A 22,938-nucleotide genomic window follows, 5' to 3' on the forward strand; every position below is an offset into this window, starting at 1 on the left:
GCAGAGGATTGTGGGAAACCGCAAAGGCCGGAAGTAGAGGTTTCCTCTCCCTTGTGCGTCCGTGCAGCAACACATAAATTGAGCTTTAGTTCCGCTGTGTGTGGGAAAGCGCAGAGAGAACTTTCTACGGGGAAGGGTGAGTGAGGCTGCACAGGGGTGCTGGGGGGTGACAGGAAATAAGATGGGCTTCTATAGCACTAGCGTGGTAGTAGAGACCCCCCAGGATGTAATATGACTTAGTAACGTCTTGTTACCGGGTGCACTGGGGTATGTGAGGCCACCGAGAGCTGCACTTCTTCTAGAGCAGCGTTATACTTCTACAGGACTCCGTGTTATCACCTAGACAAGGCGGAAAGTGACGCAGCACACTACCGTTTAAACTGGAGAGATTCCAAAATTGTCAGTCCTTCCAATCAGTTATTAAATCGTTTTTTTTTTAAGATATATACAGTTATTCTAATATATATGAGAGAGATGATAGGACACAAAGTCAGCTATTAAAGGACACTTGTCAATTATATTCAGTTTATTTCTGTTTCTTTGTCATCCGTTTTTTTTTTTTAAAGCATTTTAACATGAACACAACCGTATGCATGTTTCAATCTAGTTTTTGCGGACTCCATATGTCCCCCATGTCCACTGTAAGTGAGCTGTGTCGGTTAAAAAAAGGAAGGTTTCTATGGAGACAGGAGGAGAATTATCACAACTGTCTGAGAGCAGAACTGTGCTAATTGCCCATGGAAGCCAATGAGAACTCCGCTTTCATTTTCCCATAAAAATTGCTGAGCTCTGATTGGTTTCCATGAGCAACTAGAAAAGTTTTACCTCAGACACTTCTGATAAATCTCCCCCATAGACTTCTATGTAGAGATCATAACACAAGAAACTAAAAAAAAGGACCTGTTCTATTTTTATCGTTATGTTCTAAACAATATGAGAAATATAGTGCTCATATTAAAGCCAATGGGGCCATTTTTGCGTGTAAGATCACGTTTGGGTCCCTAAACTGACGCTCGAAGTGTTCATATGGTCCCAGACTGTGGCTAATACAGCCCTGATATAAACATCTCACTACATCCATGTCGTACTGTGTGGTATACATGCACAACCCCACTACATCCATGTCATGCTGTATAATGTACACGCACAACCCCGCTACATCCATGTCATGCTGTATAATATATATTAAATATTTGTGATGTCAAAGTTGGTCCATTTTATCATGACTCTACGATTCTTGACTCCCCAGCCCTGCTTATATCAACTCTTCTCGACATATGATCATACTCCTCTGTTGACAATTGCTTGGACTTTCCTGGTCTTCCTCAGCCCGTTCAACCCTCATATAAGTAATCCATTCCTAAGCAGGTCGCCCTCCTTCCCCCAAACCCAGGGTCTCCTCCAACAAGACCTGGCTAAGCTCTCAGCCGACTTAACCAACATACTTAATGTTGAAATCTGCTAAACAGGGCACCAAACATCAGTATTTGAGGAATGTATGGACAATTCTACCACGGTTCTAAAGTCTTACAAATAGATGGCAAAGAATATGAAGGATATAAAAACATTATATAGCAGGGTGTTCGGGGAAATAGAGTTAATAGAGATAATCTGTTGGCTTTCTGAATCAGTGGTTGTCTTCAGTCTGCAACCTCCCACCTAAAAGTCTAGAAGCTACACTATCCGCACACTTGTGACAATTATCGCAAGCTGCCAGGTTGGCTCCAGAGCTGTCTTTTCAAGGATACTCCTATTTACTGTTGTTTCTGGGCATGGCTGTTAGGCCGCGGTCACACGTACCGCTAGACGTCCGTTCATAACGCAACGCTAGGGCACAGGGGGAGGTCCTCGGCCCGAACGCACATGCGTTAACAGGGAAACGCATGCGATCGGCTTATCAATCGCATGCGTTTCCCTGTTAACGCATGTGCATTCGGGCCGAGGACCTCCCCCTGTGCGCTAGCGTCGCGTTATGAAGGGACGTCTAGCGGTACGTGTGACCGCGGCCTTACAACTATCGCAAATACCTTAAACCTTATTGCTCCTACCAAGACAAAACCCACACTTTTGAATTCAATCAAAGTGCTCTTTTTATTGCTATGGGAGTTTGCAGTTCTCGCTTTCTATCACCTTGCTCCTCCGGCTCCTTGCTCAAGCACCTGCAACTTCTTAGACCTCTAGTGGATACAGGTATTATATTGATACTCTTAAAACCCCCGCCAAGAATTAAAAAAAGCAGAGTATTTGCTTTATTGCCCCCCACCCTCAAAATGTACCCGGTTCAGCACTTTTGGTTGATTATAACAAGGAAGCCAAGATTGTTCTATGTGGGGATTCTACCTCATCAGCCTATGAATCATTTTATACCCATCACAGTCCCCATAATTCTTAATAAAGATTATAGTAAAAAAAAATACATGTATTCTTAATTATATAATAATCTTCATTCTCAAACCTCAACCATACAGACAACTGAGCGCACTACATATGTGCACTGACAACGTCTTGCTTTTTGCATATAAAGGTCTCTACTCATGAAACTCCATTCCAGATCTTCAAGAAAATCCGCATGTAATAGATGCAGATCTGTAGCAGAAAATATAAAGAAATTTAAAATTTCCATGCCGTCTGCACAGGAAATTAAAAATACAGATATTATTTTGGAGGTATCTGGTTTAGAGGGAAGGGCTGTGGAGTAGCTCCGGGGCACAGCAGTTTTAGGACACTCAAACTACAGTGCTACAATTCTGGTTTGTAAATCCATATTCTTTATAGTCCTGCTGCTACTAACACAGAGGTATGATTTAAAGAAGTTCCATCATTCAAAATGTCTTACATTTTTTGTCATTCTTGCTGTTTGGGCCCACATTTACTCTGCCCGTGTGCTGCTGTCAGAGCCACTGTAGACTGTGTTGTCAGTAGAGAGACAGTGGTTCCTGCTTTCTGCTAAATGGTGTACTAATAATCAATCTACTTTCTCTTTCCAGAAGACACGTGTCTCTTGTGCTGCTATCATGAACAACAAGGATACGGATGAAGAAGACCAGCCTCTGAAAAATAATGAAGGAAAGGCATTAGAGAACAATAATGACACCGGTGCAGACAAGGATGTGTGCATTAAGAAGGCGAGCAGACTTTCACGTCTGTCAAAGCTTCGCACTGCCATGTTTTTTGGCGCATTGTTTCTGTGCTTAACCGCAGTGTTTGCCTTTTCATTCATCATTCCTTGCCCAGTTAGACCATTGTCTCAAAGAACGTGGAGCGTACATTATAACAACTCTGGTAAGTTACAGAAAACAAAAATGTCACTATTTGCAGCATACATTTAAATGTATCAACAACATTTTATGTTGGATTGTGTCAAGCTGTTTTGTGGGCAGCTGCCACTCTGTCTTTCATGCTAATAAGCTATTTGGCGCCTTGTAAACACAGGCAGTTGGCGGCTGGTGCCATCTATTGAAAGTGGCCGGCCTCACACACAGCAGAATAGCTGATCAGTGCTGTGGCGCTAAACCGATCAACTATTGATGGATTATTACCACATAATTGGATGACCTCACGGTCACCAATGTCCATACACTTCCCCAAAACAGCTATTAGTCATCCCTAGACACCTTGCAGCCAACTATGCATTTGACAGGAGATGTTTTATCATGATTTTCAGTGAGTTTTCATAGTAAAATGTTTGATTGTGTTACAGATATATATATTATATTTAGACAGTGCTTTTTTTGTACTTTTGCTGCATTATTTATCCTGACAATCTGTTACAAAAATATCCACAATTAAGTCATTAATTTCCTGCAGCAGGTCACAACCTCAAAGGCTAATTATTTACCTCTCATGGTACATGGCACATTCCTATGGGGTACTCACACTGTGCTTATATTGTGCTTTTAAAAGTCATGACAATGCGTTATCGCAACTGGGGGTACTAAGTTCTCTCTGCCTCTCAGGTAATGCTGCTCTGGTGACTTGATAAGTTGATGCAGCGGTCACAGAAGCGAGAATGCTGATGTCACTGGTATTCTCAGCGTTCTCCTTTCTCTTCCATCCCAGCAAGACTCCAGAAAAGGGAGCCATACTTGTATATTTTACATCCTCTCCCAATGTTCCTGCCATCCAAAGGTTTTCTTGGTTTACAGAACCAGTGAGCTATATACGCTCCCTTATATACATTAATTCACTTCTACTTATATTGCACGCACGAGCTGTTGTAGTTGTAAAACGGGAAACTAGAAACAAGTAGTGGATAAGGTAGTGCTAAAGGTAGAAGACATGCCAAAGTTAACTAAGTGTTACAGAGGATATATTGATGTCAATGTAATGGACTTATCTTCCTCTTGTTTTCTTGGGGAGCAGTTGGTTATCCTTTTCTGGCCACAGAAGATGTGAACACAGATAACGTACAAGATGTTCTCTTCATTTTTAAAAGTGACAATTCCAGCACATTAAATGTATCCTGTGTGGATGATGGTAAGTAATTCTGCTTCTGGTTCACATGTAAAAGCTGCTGGTGCAGTGTAAGTCCTTCCACCTTAGTAGTGCAGCCTCTGAACGCTGACAAGGAAGCCACATCCTGCAACTAGTTGAGGTTTGCAGAGCCTGTCAGGCTATTTCTACCTTTAGGGACATTTACCATCAGGATAAAGAATTGTAAACCAAACAAACTGACACACTTGTGTGTGCCCCCTCTAACAGGATTTGATCTCCTTTTAGCTTCTTATTAATTTTTTTTTTTGTATCATTATTTTCTTTTAAGGGAGGGGGGGGGGGTAGGGCATTGAAATCACATAGAGAAATATATTTTTCTAAAGTGCTTGAAAATTTTTCTTTTTTTCTTTTTTTTCTCTATCATTATGGAGAAAGACAACTTATCTTACCTCTGGCTACAGCATTTAGTGATGTTGTACATGAAGAATCAGCTGCTCTTAGATCAGTATTTGTAAGCCAAAATCGAGAGTGGTTGTGAAAAGATGTACCATTATTGGCAAAAACAATACTGATGCAAAATACAGGGCATGATGTACACAGGTCTTTTACTATTTTCTAGCCACTGTCTGTAGAAAAACAATTACATTTCCCTTTGCATTTTCATAAATTGAGAACAGGGGTCTCGTACTCATTACTGGTTGGAGCAGCATTTTCTCCATTCAGTAGTATAGAGTATCCATTCTAGTATAGAGTGTCAGGAATTTCCAAGCGCAGCACATGGCTATCTCCGGTGAATGGGAGTGTTGGAGATAGCAGAGCACTGTGTTCTACATTTTCATACACTCCTTTACTACAAAAAGACCAGTCCATAAATGATATATTATAGCTGGAGAAACTGGTTCAGATTTGCATTGAGGCCCAGCAGCTTTGTTTTATTACAATTCAAGTACAATAATATTTGCAAAAACAAACATCTAAGTAATCACACAGTCATTCACCTGTGCAGGTGAAGTGCTTTCATGGTGTTGGAATAAATGTTGCAGGAGCTGCAGTACTTCCATAAAACATCAAAACTTTGTTTTCATAGTAGTTTAAAAAGCTGTACAGACGTCTTGGTCACACTGGACTAGGCCTATGCGTTTCAAACCCGCTTGTTGTTATTACCATGGTGTCCATAAATGAGAACCAACCTGTTCAAAATGTGTAGGTCTAGTCCAGTGTGACCATGACATCTGTACAACAGTTAAACTACTATGAAAACAAAGTTTTGATGTTGTATGGAAGTGCCAAAGCTCCTGCAACATTTTTTCTATGTCTTGGATTAGCATCAACCAGCTTCTTGTGCACATGCTATAAATGGAAGCATAATCTCTTCAGATGCAAGCGGGGTATGAATGTTTGTTTGGACTTTTTACACTGTTAGCCTAAGTTCACCTTTAGTGTTATGTATACATTGAGTATATTCTTTGGAAGCTCCCAATATATATGCTCAGTATATACGTCGTTCAGAAGACTGGAGAACCCTAGTGATGTCATCGTCTGTAAAAGTGGACTATTGGTTAAATGTCTAATGTAATGACGCACTCAGGTATAAGGAATGGACATAGACGTAATTCTAAATCTTTATTACTAAGGTGTAAACGTCTCAACGCGTTTCGGAGTGAGGCACCCCTTAAGTCAAAAAGACTGAAATAAAACTATATATTATTATACCAAGCATAATCACTTAAATTGTGGGATTGATCAATTTTAGTGATTTTCCTTGGTGCACCGATTATATTCGTTTTTTTCACTCTTTTTCAATTGAGAAAGGGGTACCTCACCCCCAAACACGCTGGGCCATTAAGACCTTGTTAATAAAGATTAACAATTACTCCTATGTCCATTCCTTATACCGGGAAAGAAGGAGGCACCGGGAGACCTATCCCACTGTATAAGCATACAGTGGGATATGTCAGTGCAATATGGTGTAAATTCAGACAAAGCTGTGTATGTTTAGCTCAAGGGTTGGGCAGAGAGCATTTTACAGAGCGTTTACAGAGAACAAATGATTTGAAGAATACACAATTAGGGAAAAGAAGGCTATGATAACGACTCGTGTGTGTGTGATGTTCACCAACGGCCATAAAAATAGAACAATACAGGACACATCCTACGTTTTTCGGCCAGATCAGTGTGGTGTGTGCTCACTGAACCGTGATTGGGTCCTAAATATGTCTGATGGGCTGTGATGTGGCCGTAGTAACGGATCCCAAATGTTTGATTTCAAGGGGCCTTACACTGGGATCTTTGCAAGTGCATGGGAATATATAAAGAGCCTCAGACCCATAACTGTATGCAGTAACCTCCCACACTCCCTCTAGTGGTGGCTGCAGAAATAGGTACCAGACTACATCTTCTCTCAGCAATAACAGATAACGTATTATCTTCATTGTTTCCAGGCTTCCAGTCCCCATGCTTCTTCTTATCTGCCCTGTCCGGGACAAATGGAAGTACCCTGTGGGTTAGACCTGTTTCTGATGGAGATGTGCAGTTAGTGGAGTGCAGTTTCCATAACCTTGGTGGTGTGGATAGTGTTGGATGTCTGGTTATAAGGAAACCTGGATTTGTAGTAGCAGTCGATTCTAAAACAGGTAAGATTTGTTATGTGCAATTAAATATCTACTGTATTTAAAAATCTAGGTTTTATAGTGAATTTTGGGAACACATTAAAATGACCAGTTGTAGCAAACCTCTTTAGGAATTCGCCTTGGTGGAGGTTTGTGATCTGGGATCTCTGCCAGATTCTTCTAGGGCAGAGCGCCCTCAGGGTCATCTTCCTACAGATTTTAACTTGTAGATGTCTGTACTAATATTGATAGCCCAGACATCACTTAGATATTGGGATACGACCAGGCTGACAACTGCTGGACCAGGATTGTTAACCCTTTCAAGACTAAGATTTTCTGCTGTCTGAATGCCCATATCAATAATTCATACTTTTTTTTTAAAACCTTTTTTTTCATGGAGCTGATCATTACAGCTCCCAACAATTCAAGAGACTTGAGCGAACAATGTGGCAAACTAATCTCTTTAATTCATCACTATGCAGTGTAGTCTGCTGTTTAAGTGAGGAATTTGATTCACACCCTGGCTGCTAAGGAAATAGTTAAGTAGGGCATAGATCTGCAGATTGGAGTGAAGGAATTTTACATGATTGCATTCACATGGGCTGTATGTGATATTGTTCTTCATCTCCATTGAAATGAATAGATATAAACTGGAATACAACACCCAACCCTGAACCTATCTGATGAATAAGATCGTCAACTCTTTTCTGTCTAGCCATATTTCTCAATATATTTAATATGATATAAATATGACAATAATAAGAATCAACAATTAAAGCAATGTTCTAGAAGATCACTTAAAGGTGCACTAATAAGAAAGTTTGCCAATGTAAGTTAGTTACCCTAGTTACCTCTACTGTTCTGTTCATAGCAGCTGCCGGTCATGTGATTGAAGACATCCGATGACATGGGGGGGGAGCTTTTTACTGTATGCACACCTCAGCAGTGAATACCATGAGTCATTGGTCGAAGGGGTGTCCCAAAGCCAGCTGCGCACCCCTCCAACTACTGTCCTGGGAGTGGTTGTCACAAAGGGGATGTGGATACAGTAAAGTGCTCCCCCGATCCACCAGACGTCGTTAGGACATGAGGAGGTAATCCAGTGACCTGCGTCACGTAATCTGCGCCTTCTACAGACACATTAGAAAGTCTACCAATTGAAATATGGGCATACTACCTATGGCAAACTTTCCTATTAGTGGCAAATGCCTATAAGAACTCTTTAAAGTAAGTTAATCATGGTCCAGTACTAAATAACCAAATATAATTTTATTACATTTCCTAACAATTTTCCTATATTATCTAGTCAATTTAATTTCATACAATCCTATATCTCTCCTTGTATTATAGGACATACTGTGTGGGAGAAGCCACTCGGATTTGCAGCTGATTCCATTGTTATAAAGCCAGTGCTGAAAATTTCAGATGTGGATAAGGATGGCGTAGAAGATCTTATGGTTTTTCTTTATGTGGAAAATAAGGTAAGATTTTGTGTACTTTATTCAAAGCAATAACTCATTGGGGCAGATTTACTTGCCTGGTCCTGCGGAGTTCACGAAAGTGCATTGTCCGACGATCATGCACTCTGCCACGATGCACTAAGATCGTGCGCCTGATATCCTGCATGTGTCGCTTCTCCGCTCAGGTCCGCTAGAGTTCACCTTCTTCTTCCCGGTGCATGTAAGTGCCTGATCTTGCGACACAATTTGAACGTTTAAATCCTGCGCTCAGTCCGAATAAGGCTGCATTCACACACATGTATGGGGAACGTATATACGGCCAACGTATGTACGGCCTATATACCTCCCCCATACACTTCTATGTGCTCACGCCCTGTACGGGAGCGGTGCGGTGCTGCACACGTGCGGCACCGCTCCGTAGCCCGGGAAAAGATAGGACATGTGTGCATGTAGCCTAAGTCGGATTGTCTGATTTCCCCCCCCCCCCCCCGATTTATGTTGCATGAAAGCCAGCGCCACAATCCAATCACGTGCGACACATTTACCTGTTAAATACCTGTCCCAAAAACGTTGTAAAAACTGACGAAAGTGCGGCCGCAGACCCTTAGTAAAGAAGCCCCATTGCTCTCATTTCCCACAGTCTATAGCAGTTCTCACTGTGTTTTTTCAATTTTCTAGAAACTGCATTCAGTCTTTCTGTGTTTTGCTTCCTTAGTTGCAGAGTGCTATATTTTCAGGGAAAAAAGGAGACCGTATCGGACAGACGCATACAATTGGTACTGAACAACCAAGTGGTTATTACACACATGTGACAAAGTCAATGGCTCAGTATGTCTTGTTTTACAAAGGTAAAAAAAAACCTTTCCCTTCTATATACAGCCCTGCATATGGTCAAAATGATCTCCCCTACATGATTAACATCCAGTGAAGTGTATAACTTTGTTATTAATTGACATAAAGTATTGCCATAATAAAAAATAGAATATAACATGGTAGGACTGAGCAGGTAACACACATTACTCTTCTTCAACAGGCTCCTCCATTGCTGCATATTCCGTCAGTGACTTGTGTTCCCAAACTGCAGGACCTGAAGCAAAATCTTTACCCTCAGTGCAAGACTCCGACTGGGAGGCACAAAGAAATATTTCTGCAGGATTTATTCCAGTAACAGCTTCTTCCAGGTATATTTTTAGTAATAATTGTATTTTAGCATAGCTGGCATTGTTTTAATGTACATTAACAAAGCAAAGTCTAAAGGAAGAGTTGAGATGGTCATACATGTTTCAGCAGACTATACATAAATCAATAGTACAATCGCATGTATGGAAAGTTTTTGCATTACAGGATAATATAAACGCCTCCTTAACTAAATAAAAGGTTTCTATCTCACCCCATGTGCTTTATTTATATGAATGCAAGTCAATCTCTGTAATGTCCCTTATGATCAGAAGTCGACTGAGAATTCGAGATGGAAAGTTAGAACTTGTATTAGAGCTTATAACGGTCAGAAATAGAGTGTTGGTGTTCATGTATACAAACTGTACTTCTAATTTATCCAAAGATTGTTGACATTTTATGCACTCTTTAAATATGGCTTAGGCATAGAATTTGGACCTATATCTATAAATTTGGTGTATAATTACTTTTAGGTGTGTCATTATGTTACATGATGTTATTGCATTGACATTTGGTTTTCATTATACCTCCTAATATCAACTATCCTGATGTAGTTTTCTTTCTTTAGCAGGATAGTTTTCAGGGTAGGGTATGTAATAAATATTCTCTGTATAGGACCTCTTATTTGACATGACCATAACTTCTATGGCTCTGAAGGAAACCTAAAAGACAGGATAACAATTTTTTTAGACAGTCCCCCATCCAGAGGTCGCACTACGTTTTCCAAGGCAGAGTAAAAATACTCATCTTGGCATTTTGGAGGATTATTTTTAGCCGACAAGGAGTACAAAATCTTGTGCATGAGGCTCTGCTACTTGACTTTTATACACACATTACATGCATGAGGCACACACAAGCCTGCTACATGACTATTGTAATGCATGAGACACACACAGCTCTACTACATGACTATTATACACACATTACACGCATGAGGCACACACAGGCCTGCTACATGACTATTGTAATGCATGAGACACACACAGCTCTACTACATGACTATTATACACACATTACACGCATGAGGCACACACAGGCCTGCTACATGACTATTGTAATGCATGAGACACACACAGCTCTACTACATGACTATTATACACACATTACACGCATGAGGCACACACAGGCCTGCTACATGACTATTGTAATGCATGAGACACACACAGCTCTACTACATGACTATTATACACACATTACACGCATGAGGCACACACAGGCCTGCTACATGACTATTGTAATGCATGAGACACACACAGCTCTACTACATGACTATTATACACACATTACACGCATGAGGCACACACAGGCCTGCTACATGACTATTGTAATGCATGAGACACACACAGCTCTGCTACATGACTATTATACACACATTACACGCATGAGGCACACACAGGCCTGCTACATGACTATTGTAATGCATGAGACACACACAGCTCTACTACATGACTATTATACACACATTACACGCATGAGGCACACACAGGCCTGCTACATGACTATTGTAATGCATGAGACACACACAGCTCTACTACATGACTATTATACACACATTACACGCATGAGGCACACACAGGCCTGCTACATGACTATTGTAATGCATGAGACACACACAGCTCTACTACATGACTATTATACACACATTACACGCATGAGGCACACACAGGCCTGCTACATGACTATTGTAATGCATGAGACACACACAGCTCTGCTACATGACTATTATACACACATTACATGCGTGAGGCACACACCGCTCTGCTACATGACTATCATACACACAAAATAGTAGCACGAGTATGAGACGAGCACACAGGCCAACCACTACTCTCTACCATAGTAGAGGCATAAGGCGGAACACTTGGCTCTTTGGCATTTGCTCCTACAGTGTCGGCACAGGCAGACTTCCCCGCCCACAGTCCAGAGTCTGGCTCCTCCCACACTGTGTGACACATCGTCTGATGATGATGTCATCCCAGCTCCTTCATTTGCAGGATGCAGCTATGAGTATGAAGTTGTGTGGACACAGGGAGATGATCACATAGTTGAGAGCATATGACAGAAATGTTGTTTTCCTCCTTTACACAATTGCTGTGCACGGCGGAACACTCAGGCCGTGGCTACAGGGCATAATTGCCAAGTGTACCTTTACATTAGCCAATTATTCTGGGGAGTAATGGCACCCGAACATACATCTATGACTCTTCGTGAGGCGTTAATGCGACCTCTGCCTCAATCCTGACACTGTTTAATACTTGCTTTTTTCATTAGATTCAATTTTATCTTTTATACATCTTCTTTTTCTGTTTATATTTTAGTTCTGGTAAAATTCTCTACATATTAAATGTCCCTGAAAGATATTATAATAACATTTTAGTGGTGAGATCTGAAGTTTCAGAATTGCTGGATGGTCAAAAATTTCAAACATTGTGGTCTGTAAATACCACCAGTATTTTAAGGTAAGGCTTGATTATTGTGTCATGGATTCCTTGTGCTCACTGGATATATAATGTATTTTTATGCACTATTTTATGATACACTTTATGTATATTGTTTAATGGGTGTGTCTTCTAAGGTCATGTGACCCTTCTATGTTTGTATAAATGGCCCCCATATATCACTTGTACACTGCTTGAGAAAGGCTCTCACAGGGCCAAAACGTTGCATCTGATGGAATAAAGGGACCCACTTCTTTTACTACCGCCTGCTGGAGCGCTGTTTTTTTTTTTTGTCTTGCTATTTTTGGAGGACCTATGGCCCGGTCTTGATAAAACCTGCACCCATCATCTTGAACCTATGGTTTGTGCTGCTTGGACTCTTTCCTAGTGTGTGTGTGTGTGTGTATGTGTAATATATATATTATATATATATATATATAATGTGTGTGTATATATATATAATGTGTATATATATAATATTCACACATACTATCTATTACTGGCTTATATGATCCTATAAATGTAAGATGATGTGTTTAGAAGTTTTATAGTGTCGGATGCATTAGAGTTAATCTGACAAAATGATTTCCTAGTCAAACTATTTATTGTCACAGTTTACAACAGAAAAAAATCTTTGCTCATTGGCACAAAGGAAATTTACTATCAAAATCGGGCATACTAAACCAGGGCCATTTGCATATATATACATGAGAGAGAGAGAGACACCGTGACTGTGGTAATCTTCTTATATTTGTTTGCCATGGCCTCATTCCTTCTAAAATCAACTTTTTAAAATTGTACTTTTTGAGCCTGAATGGCTCTGGTAGGTGTTACCAGAGCCCCTTTGTGCTGCAGTTTCATTGGCTGTTTTGTTATCTCCCCTCCCCCTCTGTTCCTTAGCACTTTAACCCTCCCTCTGCTTGTTGTAGAGGGGGTGCAGCTTACATACTGTAACAGCTTGTACATCTGCAGAATTTAGGGGCTCTGGTAAGGCCCCAACCCCCAGAGCCCTTCTGGCTCTTTACCCTAATTATTAAAGTTGATTTTGGAAGGAAGGAGGCCATGGATAACACAAATAGGAAGATTACCACAGTCACGGCAAATGCCCCTGGTGTATCATGCTAGATTATGGTGGTAGATTTCCTTTAAGCCAAGACCTATTCCTACAAATGCTTCCTTTGTGGTTCAGTCATAAAAGTGCCTATTTCTTAAAGTGTCATTTCCAAAAACTTTTGATATGTTGTAGGGCAGGTTATTTTAAGCCCTTTTGCAATTGGATTAGTTACCCGAATCTTGCTCCTTCCTCTTGTATTCCGCAGTGATCTCTCATATGGCTGTTACTAGGCACATTTGGTCTTCACTGAGGAGCTGACTACAGAGGGAGAGACACACCCACCTGTCCTCTCTCTGCTCTCAGCTGATTTACCCCATGTCTCACTGCTCCAGTAGTCAGTCATGTGTATTGAGAAGCCCTAAGTAACCAAACAACTACACTTATCTCTCCCTCAGCTTTCCCTACACTTGTATATAAACAAATAATCCACACAGACACAAGATGCAGAGCGATCACAATCCCTCCTCCCCCATCACCTCACACTCCACAGCAGGAAATGGCAGGAGAGACTCTCTAAGTCTTCAAGCTGCCCCCTCATGTGCTGTGCTGGAGCTTTACTTGGATAGGTAGGTACAAATGTAGAAAGATAGATACATAGATATATTGATAGATGGATATGGTCTCATTGGTCAGCAGCAGGTGCTTGTGATGAGGTGACAAGAGACAGGTCCCGCATCTGTAGCAGAGTTATGTTATTTTAATTTTTTTTTTTTTTTTTTTTGCACAGAATGACGGTTACACTTTAAGCACGTGGTGGCACTTTTAATGCAGATCACTTTTTATTCCTGAACTGAATGATGTAGTGTTGTAGTGTGTAGTATTTCATAGACTCTATGTTCTTCATGCAAAGTCTTTCCATGCGAAAATTTTACATGAATTGGGAGATGAGAAATCCCTTGAGAATCTGCAAGAAAATCCATGGTTAACCTGCGCATAAGATGCAAGAAACCAACATATTGTATGTTACACCTCTACTCTTACTTAATTTTTAGTAAACCAGTTCTGGGTTTTTTCAAAAGAGATGTCTTGTCTATAATGATGGAGCTTGAGACTGGAGTGAACAAAAAGAAGGTGAGTTGTAGCCATTTTGCAAATACCAACTACTACATTCATTATATATTTTTTTTTTTTTTTTTTCTTCTCACTTTATTATGGTTAATATATATATATTTTAATTGCTATTCCCAAATGTAGAATGTTTTGTCCTTTGTTTACCTCTGTTGCTGTTTTAAGGCTTTTTCGTTTCAATATTCCATTTTCTTTTCTTTAACCTCTATCTCAGTCATAACATCATTGATCTTGACTTGAAGCCCAGACTTCTAATATATATATTATTAAAAAGCGGCCCTGCCATAAGTGTATTGTTTTAATGGAGCCTTGAATGCATTGTGAATGCATTTTTATGTACTGTATACAGTGTGGTTATTCTATTTTAGCCTTATGCTTTTAGCAGCCTATATAGTGTCTTGTTGATATTTGTCATCCTTGTCTCTTCTTTTTCAATATAATCTTGTGTTCAGGTCATCATTGTAGACAGCAACAGTGGTGCTTTCCAGTGGGAATATGAACTGGATTTGGGAAATGCCAGACAAAACCCTACCATGCTAAATACAGGAGATCATCGCTCTACATTTCTGTTCTGGGGAGCAAACTATTCAGATTTCAACAGCGTAAGTCAGTCTGTGCTCCTCTACACAAAACTAGTCTACAGTGGCTCTGGGGGAAACGGGAAGAATAGTGAAAGCCAGGATTTTCAGGTTTAGCCATACAGTATTTTGCATGCATTTTGCAGAGGGTTTTCCATGAAATTTGGAAAAACAACTGGGGGTTTGGGCAGGAGCAAGAAAAGATAAAAAGGATAAACGTCTTGCTCCTTATTCCGGTCCGATAAAGGGGACCAGCCAAGCTGGCAGTGTCCTTTCATAGACAGGAGCTGGGACATTTGAAAGTGTAGCTAGAGAAAGATAAGTCTACTTTGTTATATTAAGGTACCTGCCTTGGAAATGCCTTCCCTTCAATCACAGGTGAATATGGGATGTGTGTTTAAATCCACGCCTGTTTGGGATAAAAAGCCTCTCCCCATTTCTTTGTTGTGTTTCTCTTTTTGGGATGAAACCAGCATGTAAAGTTCCATTGTCACCTAAAAATGATGATGAGTGTGCTCAATGCTTGAGCAGTTTGCTGGGACATTTTAGGGGCCTCCCCAGTGACTTGGCAGGTATGCTTTGGCACAGAGATTATTCCAAGGTTGTCATAAAACAAAAAAACATTTACTTGCATTAGTAGTGAGGCTGTGCATGTCATTGATATATTCTTGTAGACCTGTGACATCTTTGCTGCTTATTACCTATAATTAATATTCCTATGTCTTGTAGGAGTTTGAAGAAAACTTGTTCATGTTTCACCCATCACATCCAAATGCGCTTCTCCAACTGAACAACCATACTGAAAATATAATCACGTTTACTGGTACGTGCACATCCAAATGGGCAATAAAAAGTAACTATTACTCATCTGCTGAAGTCTATCCTGGATGGCATGTTAACAAGGAGCATTTAGCTGTGTCCTGGAGAACAGGCACTATACACTGTACAGACTTTAGAAAGAATTTTTGTGTTTGAAGGTGCTTCTATAGTTGGATTCTTGGGTTAAAAAAACATGGCTGCTTTCTTCCAAAAACAGCTCCACACCTGATCCGTATTGCTGCTCTGCTGCACTACAGTGCACTACTCATGGTCAGGTGTAGAAAGCAGCCATGTTTTTCAACATCTGGACAATCCCCTTTAACAGCAAGAAAAGTTAACAAATGGCTTATCCAAAACTAGAATATTATCATGAATCGTTCATATCCATGTTGTCTTCAACAACTTTTAATACTGCGATAGGGAGTGGTGGGATGTGAGAGAATGGCTTGAGGTACAAGGGATGTCTGGGAGAACTGCTGACTCTTTCAGGATTTTGGAAGATTCCCCCCCCCTCCCCCCCTCCTACTGAGAATCTGCTGGGCATTCTTGATAACAATTGATGGAAAATTGATAAATGCATTTACATCATATTATACCCAACTGCCTTTTTAGACAATTGTAGTTTCTTATTCCTGTTGTATGGATATAATATAGATTAACCCATTAGTGACCGATGGTCATTGGTGTCTGAATGTCAATTTTTGATCTCCTATGTCCTTCTTTAAATGAAGATATCTCTGCAAATGCTTTATCCATTACAACTATTTTACTTTGGTTTTTTTTCATGACATGTGAGACTAACTTGATAGGATAGTTTTATTAACTGCATTAATAATTAAATGAAATTAACTTTTGATTTCATGCATTATGAACCAATGATACCTTGAGACTGCTGTAGCTGCACTGATGCAGAAGCATATCTTGTTTAATCCCTGAGCTGAGTTCATAATGCATGAAATCAAATGGTATATTTTCTTTAAAAAAAAAGTGGCAATAATTGACTACTAATGTCAGCGACTTCTACAATCTGCCTTCAGCTGACCGGCTGGAGCGGGCACACCTCAAATGCCTTAATCTCCTGAACCATGCCATCTAGATAAACAATTCTGGAGAGTCTCCCCTTTATTATTGCGTATAGATGCTTAACAGAGATATCCACAATAAGAACCTGAAATGGTACGGTACATAAAATCTATACATAAAAATCTAATATGAAAATGTACTGAAAACTTTAAAGGCAAGATTATCCTGTTTAATATGACCCAGAATTGTTTCCAGGTATCATGGATCAGGAGATATAGGTGTTTGAAGTTGGTCACTGACGTTTATAAAAGTCCTTTCTGCACCGAACATATGCAGATAGGACGTGTATGACAGTAGTGAAGGAATTAAAGTATTTTGGAAACCTGTCATCAGGTCATTCCTGATGGAAACCTGTCATTCAGCTTTGTAACCACCTCATATTCTCTTATGTTTTGTAGCTGCCCTGTTTGAGCGCAGCCGGCATGCTTGTTACGTGCTGATGACTGGCCCCAACACAACGGAGGATCCTGGAACTTTGACAGTTTCTAAGCGGAAATTGAAGGAAGATATCAGCACTGCAAAAATCATATGGTTTGGCACTGAAGAGGTCAACACTGACGGGATAAGAGATGATTTTTTCAGAATGAGATACTCCAGTCACTAGCACTTTAGTCCTTGAGGACTTGGATCACCTTCTTAATATCAAATATAAGAACACTTTCCAGTTCTAAGAAGACACATTGTTTTTATTGAGCTTTCATTTCATTTTGTGGTACAAGGCCCTTGGGGTCCTCCTTCAGACTTAGCTCTACTAACTTATATACATTTTCTTTACAGATTCAGTAATTATGGTACAGTAAGATTGTCAGTGATCTCAATGTATCTACAAGCTGCAAAGTTGTTCTAGTGTTTGCTTCAATGTCAAATTCCACTGTCTCTATCAAACTATACTCTAAACCAATGACTTGCTTATAGTTGTAATTGCTGACCCTAGAAAATGTGTTTCATGTTGTATCCAGTGAAAGAGGTCCACCAAGCTATCAATGTATCTCTAAGCATGTATATCCGCAGCTATACAACAATCTGTCAGAAAGGGAAAGCTAATGATTTTACCCATGGTTAGAGTTAACATTTTTAGCAATTTTTATTTTATGAAATTATAACTAAATGATGTCGGTAAGGATGGACTTCAAATATGTAACACCGTAAATTCGTTAAAGGGAACCTGTCATGAGGATTTAGGCCCACAAACACCACCAACCTGTTAATCCAGACAGTGACTGATCACAGTGAAGTCTTTCTATATTGTAGAAGATTCAACATTACATTAAAACGTTTCTAAGGAGTCATTGACGTCAAAATCACTTTAGGGTGTCCCCACCTGGCGTGGGTGATCATTATTACAAGTTCATGGTGGATGATGTCCTATGGGGGATTAGTTGGTCCAGGGGACTTCTCTGCCCCTGTGACTTCTTAGAGTCGTTGCATTTGTAAAGTACTTTTATACACATTGGGGGTCATTTACTAAGGGCCCGATTCGCGTTTTCCCGACGTGTTACCCGAATATTTCCGATTTGCGCCGCTTGTACATGAATTGCCCCGGGTTTTTGGCGCACGTGATCGGATTGTGGCGCATCGGGGCCGGCATGCGCGCGACAGAAATCGGGGGGGCGTGGCCGAACGAAAACCCGACGTATTCGGAAAAACCGCCGCATTTAAAAACCGAAAATGTGTCGCTTGGGGAGCGCTCACCTTCACCTTCTATGGGATGGTGCATTCCGGGGCGTTAAGATTATTTTCGGCGCTGCAGCGCCACCTGGTGGACGGCGGAGGAACTACCATCTTAAATCCCAGCCGGACCCGAATCCTGTGCAGAGAACGCGCCGCTGGATCGCGAATGGGCCGGGTAAGTAAATGTGCCCCATTGTGCTAAATCTCCCAGGATGTAGAAGGAAATGACTGATCCTGTCCTGCATAACAACTTGCAGGGCTAAATACTCACAACAGGTTCCCTTTAATAACAAATACACAATGAGTACCGGTAATTATTTAAAATTGCTAAGAAAAGGCAAATGGATTTTTTAGAATGGTACCTTTTACTTTGACTAAAGTGGACCTAGAAAACCACATGTTGTTTAAAGACCAACATTACTTTTAAGTTGGTTGGTGTTATGCACCTTGCATTCTCCCTACATACTATAAAAATATAGGATGAAGGCAAACATGGATGGCTGACAGAATGCAACCCCCACTATCAGGCAGCCATCATTTGGCAGCCAGTTGTATTTTATATTGATAAAGTACAGATACAGTTACAAACGTGCACATACGGATTAAATGCATCATGTATATACGGATTAATGCAGCACAGAAATGCAGGACTGAAGAAATCATACGTTCATGTGATAGTCAGATTCCGTGTCAGATTACAAGATAAAGTAGAAACTGTTTGCGGTGGCTGGTAGGATCAGACACTAGACGGGGAATGGAGCTGCTCTTCCATGGCTATTTTCTTTGGCTTCTGTTGTTCTTCTCTATGATAAATGTATAACGAAGACAATGTAGATGCCATGATGGGCAGCTCTGAAGCTTAGAGCCAGGTTTACAGATATGAACTTGAACCATAAACATGAATAGGATTCACTTATTCCAAATTGGTGTTTCTATTGTGTTGGACATGTCTGCGCTACTGTATCATTTGTAAATTATTAGCTTCAGAAGGCAGGCATCACTAAATACATTTATTACCAGCTATACAGTAATGTTGCACATACGGGTTTCTACTTTTTTTTTTTCCTTTTTAAATACTTTGTGAAAGGAGTTGTCCCAAGTTTGGTTGTTATTCTCTATCCAAAGAAAGGTTTAACAGGTTGATCGTTGGGGGGGTCATGAGAACAGGATCCATCAGCTCTTGGGTATCCCTAGCACTGTCAGTTATGGTCCATAAGAGTGTCATAGATCGATGAGCGATGTGCTCAGCACTTTTGACACTCCTATCGACATAGAATGGACTATCAGGACATTTACTCGACCTGCTTGATCCATCATTTAAAAGGAAAAGGCACATCTTTATAAAATTGGTGAGGGTCCCAGTGGCCAAGCCTCACTTATTTGTTATCCCCTATACCAGTGGTGGCAAACCTCTGGCACAGGTGCCAGAGGTGGCACTCAGAACCATTTCTGTGGGCACTCAGGCCATCGCCCCAGGACAGAGTTCACCAGACAGAAACAAATCCACAAAATCTTAAGAGAAGCTGCTCTCGGCACTATTTTAAAGCGACACTTCATTGACTTAGTTTGGAAGTGCAGGAAAAGTGAGAAGGTGTGGACAGGGCTGCATTATCTTTGAAAGTCATCCTGTTGGACCATTCATTCTTCCTGTACAGAGAGACCCTGGAGAGAAGCTACAGTTATAGTCTGAATTAGACTTTCTTCTTTCAACTGTATTGGTGGCCTCAGAGGCTTATACAATTAAAAGATGTGGAGAACAGGTAGCAATAAGTTACTGCTTAAAATGCCATGTTGGCACTTCATGGTAAATTAGTGGATTTTAGTTGTAGCTTGGGCACTCGGTCTGTAAAAGGTTCACCATCACTGCCCTATCCTGTTGATATTTGATAACTATCAAACTTGTGACTACCCCTTTAAGCTACATAATTATTATACAAGATAACTTCGTATTTGATTTCTTTAAAATAATTTAAGGAGATTTTACAATGCATATATACTAGCTTTCTCATTTACTTAAAGAGGACCAGTCATCTCTCCTGACATGTATAGTTTAGTAAAAAAAAAAAATTTCCATTAAATCCATTTTTGGTCATTGCTTTTTTGAACTTTGCATTTTGCTGTTCCTTTGTGATTCCTCTAAAAATGTATGAATACATTGTAAAATGGATTTTACATTTCCACGGGCCTAGTTAATTAAAACAATTTTTTACTGAAACCAACATGGCTCACATGATGACGGATCCTCTTTAACAAACCTAAGTTATTTTTTATTTAATAAGATTTAAAGGACATCTTCCACCAGGATAAAGGATTGTAAACCAAGCACACTGACATGCAGGTTTGTGTCTGCTCCGACAGGATCCACTCTTCTTTTCGCTTCTTATGCCCTTGTTTTTACAAAAATGGCTTGAAATATTATGCAAAAGAGCCTGAGGGGCTCCAGGTTTAATAAACCTCTATGAAGCCTGAAACCCCTGTGGTTAATTTGCATAATTTGTAAAGCCTATTTTTTGTTAAAACAAGGGTAAAAGAAGCTTAAACTAGAGCGGATCCTTCCAGAGGGGGGCACACCAGTATGTCAGTGTGCTTGGCTTACAATCCTTATCCTGGTGGTAGATGTCCTTTAATGTGATGCACTTTACTTGAAAATCTACAAATCTACGGTATAGAAATAATTTATTAAGAAATGATTACAATGCTTGATGTGCCTTTGATTTAATACTGTATATCAGTGTTTGCACTCTGATCCTCAATTGTTTTTAACATTTTTTTGGTTAAGTTTATGAAGGTTAAGGAGGAAAGCAGAACAGAGGTTACTTGAGGGTCAGAGCTGAACATGTAAATATAAATGAAATGTCTTACTATTTTGCAGTGTGCCTGATGCTGTATGCCTGCCGTGTCAAATAAATGATTGCTAACATTAACTATTGCCTTGCCTTATTTGTAAAGCAGCATATATAGCATAGCATAATACTGAGATACAGGGAAAGGGGCCTAAAAACTCTCCACCATGGACAAATGTCTTCAAATATCCATTTTAATAAATGCAAAGATGGGAAGAATGGGATCCGCGTGTCTTGTATTGAGGGGTCTAACGATCGTGGTTTCAGGAAGTGTCAAAGGGTCCATGACAGCTGTGGGCCCCTAGAGTAGAGCACGAGCCAGATGCATGGCTCCGGTCTCGTCTGCTGCTGTTAGCTAGCTGCCGGGGAGCTCCGAGCCCCTTTGCCAGTGTGCCGTGCCAGAGCAGGGAGTAATACGCTCCCTGTTCAGACAGATAAGGTCTTTATAGCAGAGCTTATGGTGTGTGTTTTATTGATTAGGTGAGGGAGCAGAGCTGAGTGTGTCATTTCATGGATCTCATTAACTCTGCGCTGTTACTTATCATTCCTCTTCTCCCTCGCTTTGAGAACTCGGTGAAGGGTTGGGGGAGGAGCTACCTCTACACATCTCTGATGTAGAGCAGAAATGGAGTGCTATCCCTCCTGGTCTGAGCTCTGCAGCTCTAGTGTGTCAGGCAGGACATTCTCCCAACCACCCTGGGACAGCGGGACAGTGCCTAAAAAAAAAGGGACTGTCCCACCGAATCTGGGATGGGTGGGAGCTACGCAGTCTGAATTATACAGGCCCTGATAAATGTGCCCCATGTATAAACAGGTCACTGACAGCAGATTTTATACAGGAACTTTGTAATTACCGGCTGAGGTATGCAGGGCTGTGGAGACAGTCGTGATATAATGGACCGACTCCATTTATTGTTCCAAGGGCCATATTGTCATACTGCTCAACTATAAGGGGCTGCACCACAAACCACCACCCAACGACAGTACAGCACAAAATGTCCTCCTCCAATTATAAATGCAGTAGTACAGCATTAAATTCACCCCAGAAAACCAAATACTGCATTCAGAGCAGATAATAATAGCACTGGAGACCCCCAGAGTGGACAAATAATACTGGAAGCCTCAAAGAAGATGATAACACTGGATACCTTACTACATAATGCGGGCACTCTGCTCTGGCTCCTGACCCTGACACATACAAGCAGTATCAGGGATAGTAGAGGACCTGGGGGCAGTCAAGATTTCTCAGCTGCACTCGCCGATAGTCTTGTGGTGCTTGTGGTGTTTTTAAACGCATCCAAAATGCAAGTATAAGGGAGTTTGGCCAAAAAGCAAATGTGGTTTAACCCCTTAATGACCGCCGGTACTTCTGACGTGTACGCCTTTCTACGGCGGCGCGTCAGAAGAAGATTTCGGGACATCAGGTCCTGCAAGTGCCGGTGTCGGGCTGTGATATCACAGCCCAGACCCAACACTAACACCCGGGATCGGAAAAACTCAGATCCCGGGTGTTTAACCCCTTACACGGCGCGGTCAAGCATGACCGCGGCGTGCAAGTGTGTCCCCCGTGGATCGGACCCCCCAGTGTGCTTACCGGGGGGGATCCAATCCCTCCTGCCTCAGCCCCGGGTTCCGACGAGTGACC

General features: G+C 40.9%; 1 protein-coding gene across 1 annotated transcript; it reads left to right on the forward strand.

The window, feature by feature from the left end:
• The first annotated feature begins 5 nt into the window (after nucleotides 1-5).
• On the forward strand, nucleotides 6-21,374 carry FAM234A (family with sequence similarity 234 member A). Its single transcript, XM_072120814.1, has 12 exons — nucleotides 6-136; nucleotides 2,988-3,282; nucleotides 4,363-4,476; nucleotides 6,876-7,067; nucleotides 8,394-8,524; nucleotides 9,219-9,351; nucleotides 9,537-9,684; nucleotides 11,998-12,138; nucleotides 14,224-14,302; nucleotides 14,752-14,901; nucleotides 15,607-15,700; nucleotides 17,178-21,374. The coding sequence occupies exons 2-12, from the start codon at nucleotides 3,015-3,017 to the stop codon at nucleotides 17,381-17,383; spliced, it is 1,656 nt and encodes a 551-aa protein (XP_071976915.1). The 5' UTR covers nucleotides 6-136; nucleotides 2,988-3,014; the 3' UTR covers nucleotides 17,384-21,374.
• The last annotated feature ends 1,564 nt before the right edge of the window (nucleotides 21,375-22,938 follow it).

This window comes from Engystomops pustulosus, chromosome 8 (genome assembly GCF_040894005.1).
Source record: "Engystomops pustulosus chromosome 8, aEngPut4.maternal, whole genome shotgun sequence".
NCBI lineage: Eukaryota > Metazoa > Chordata > Amphibia > Anura > Leptodactylidae > Engystomops > Engystomops pustulosus.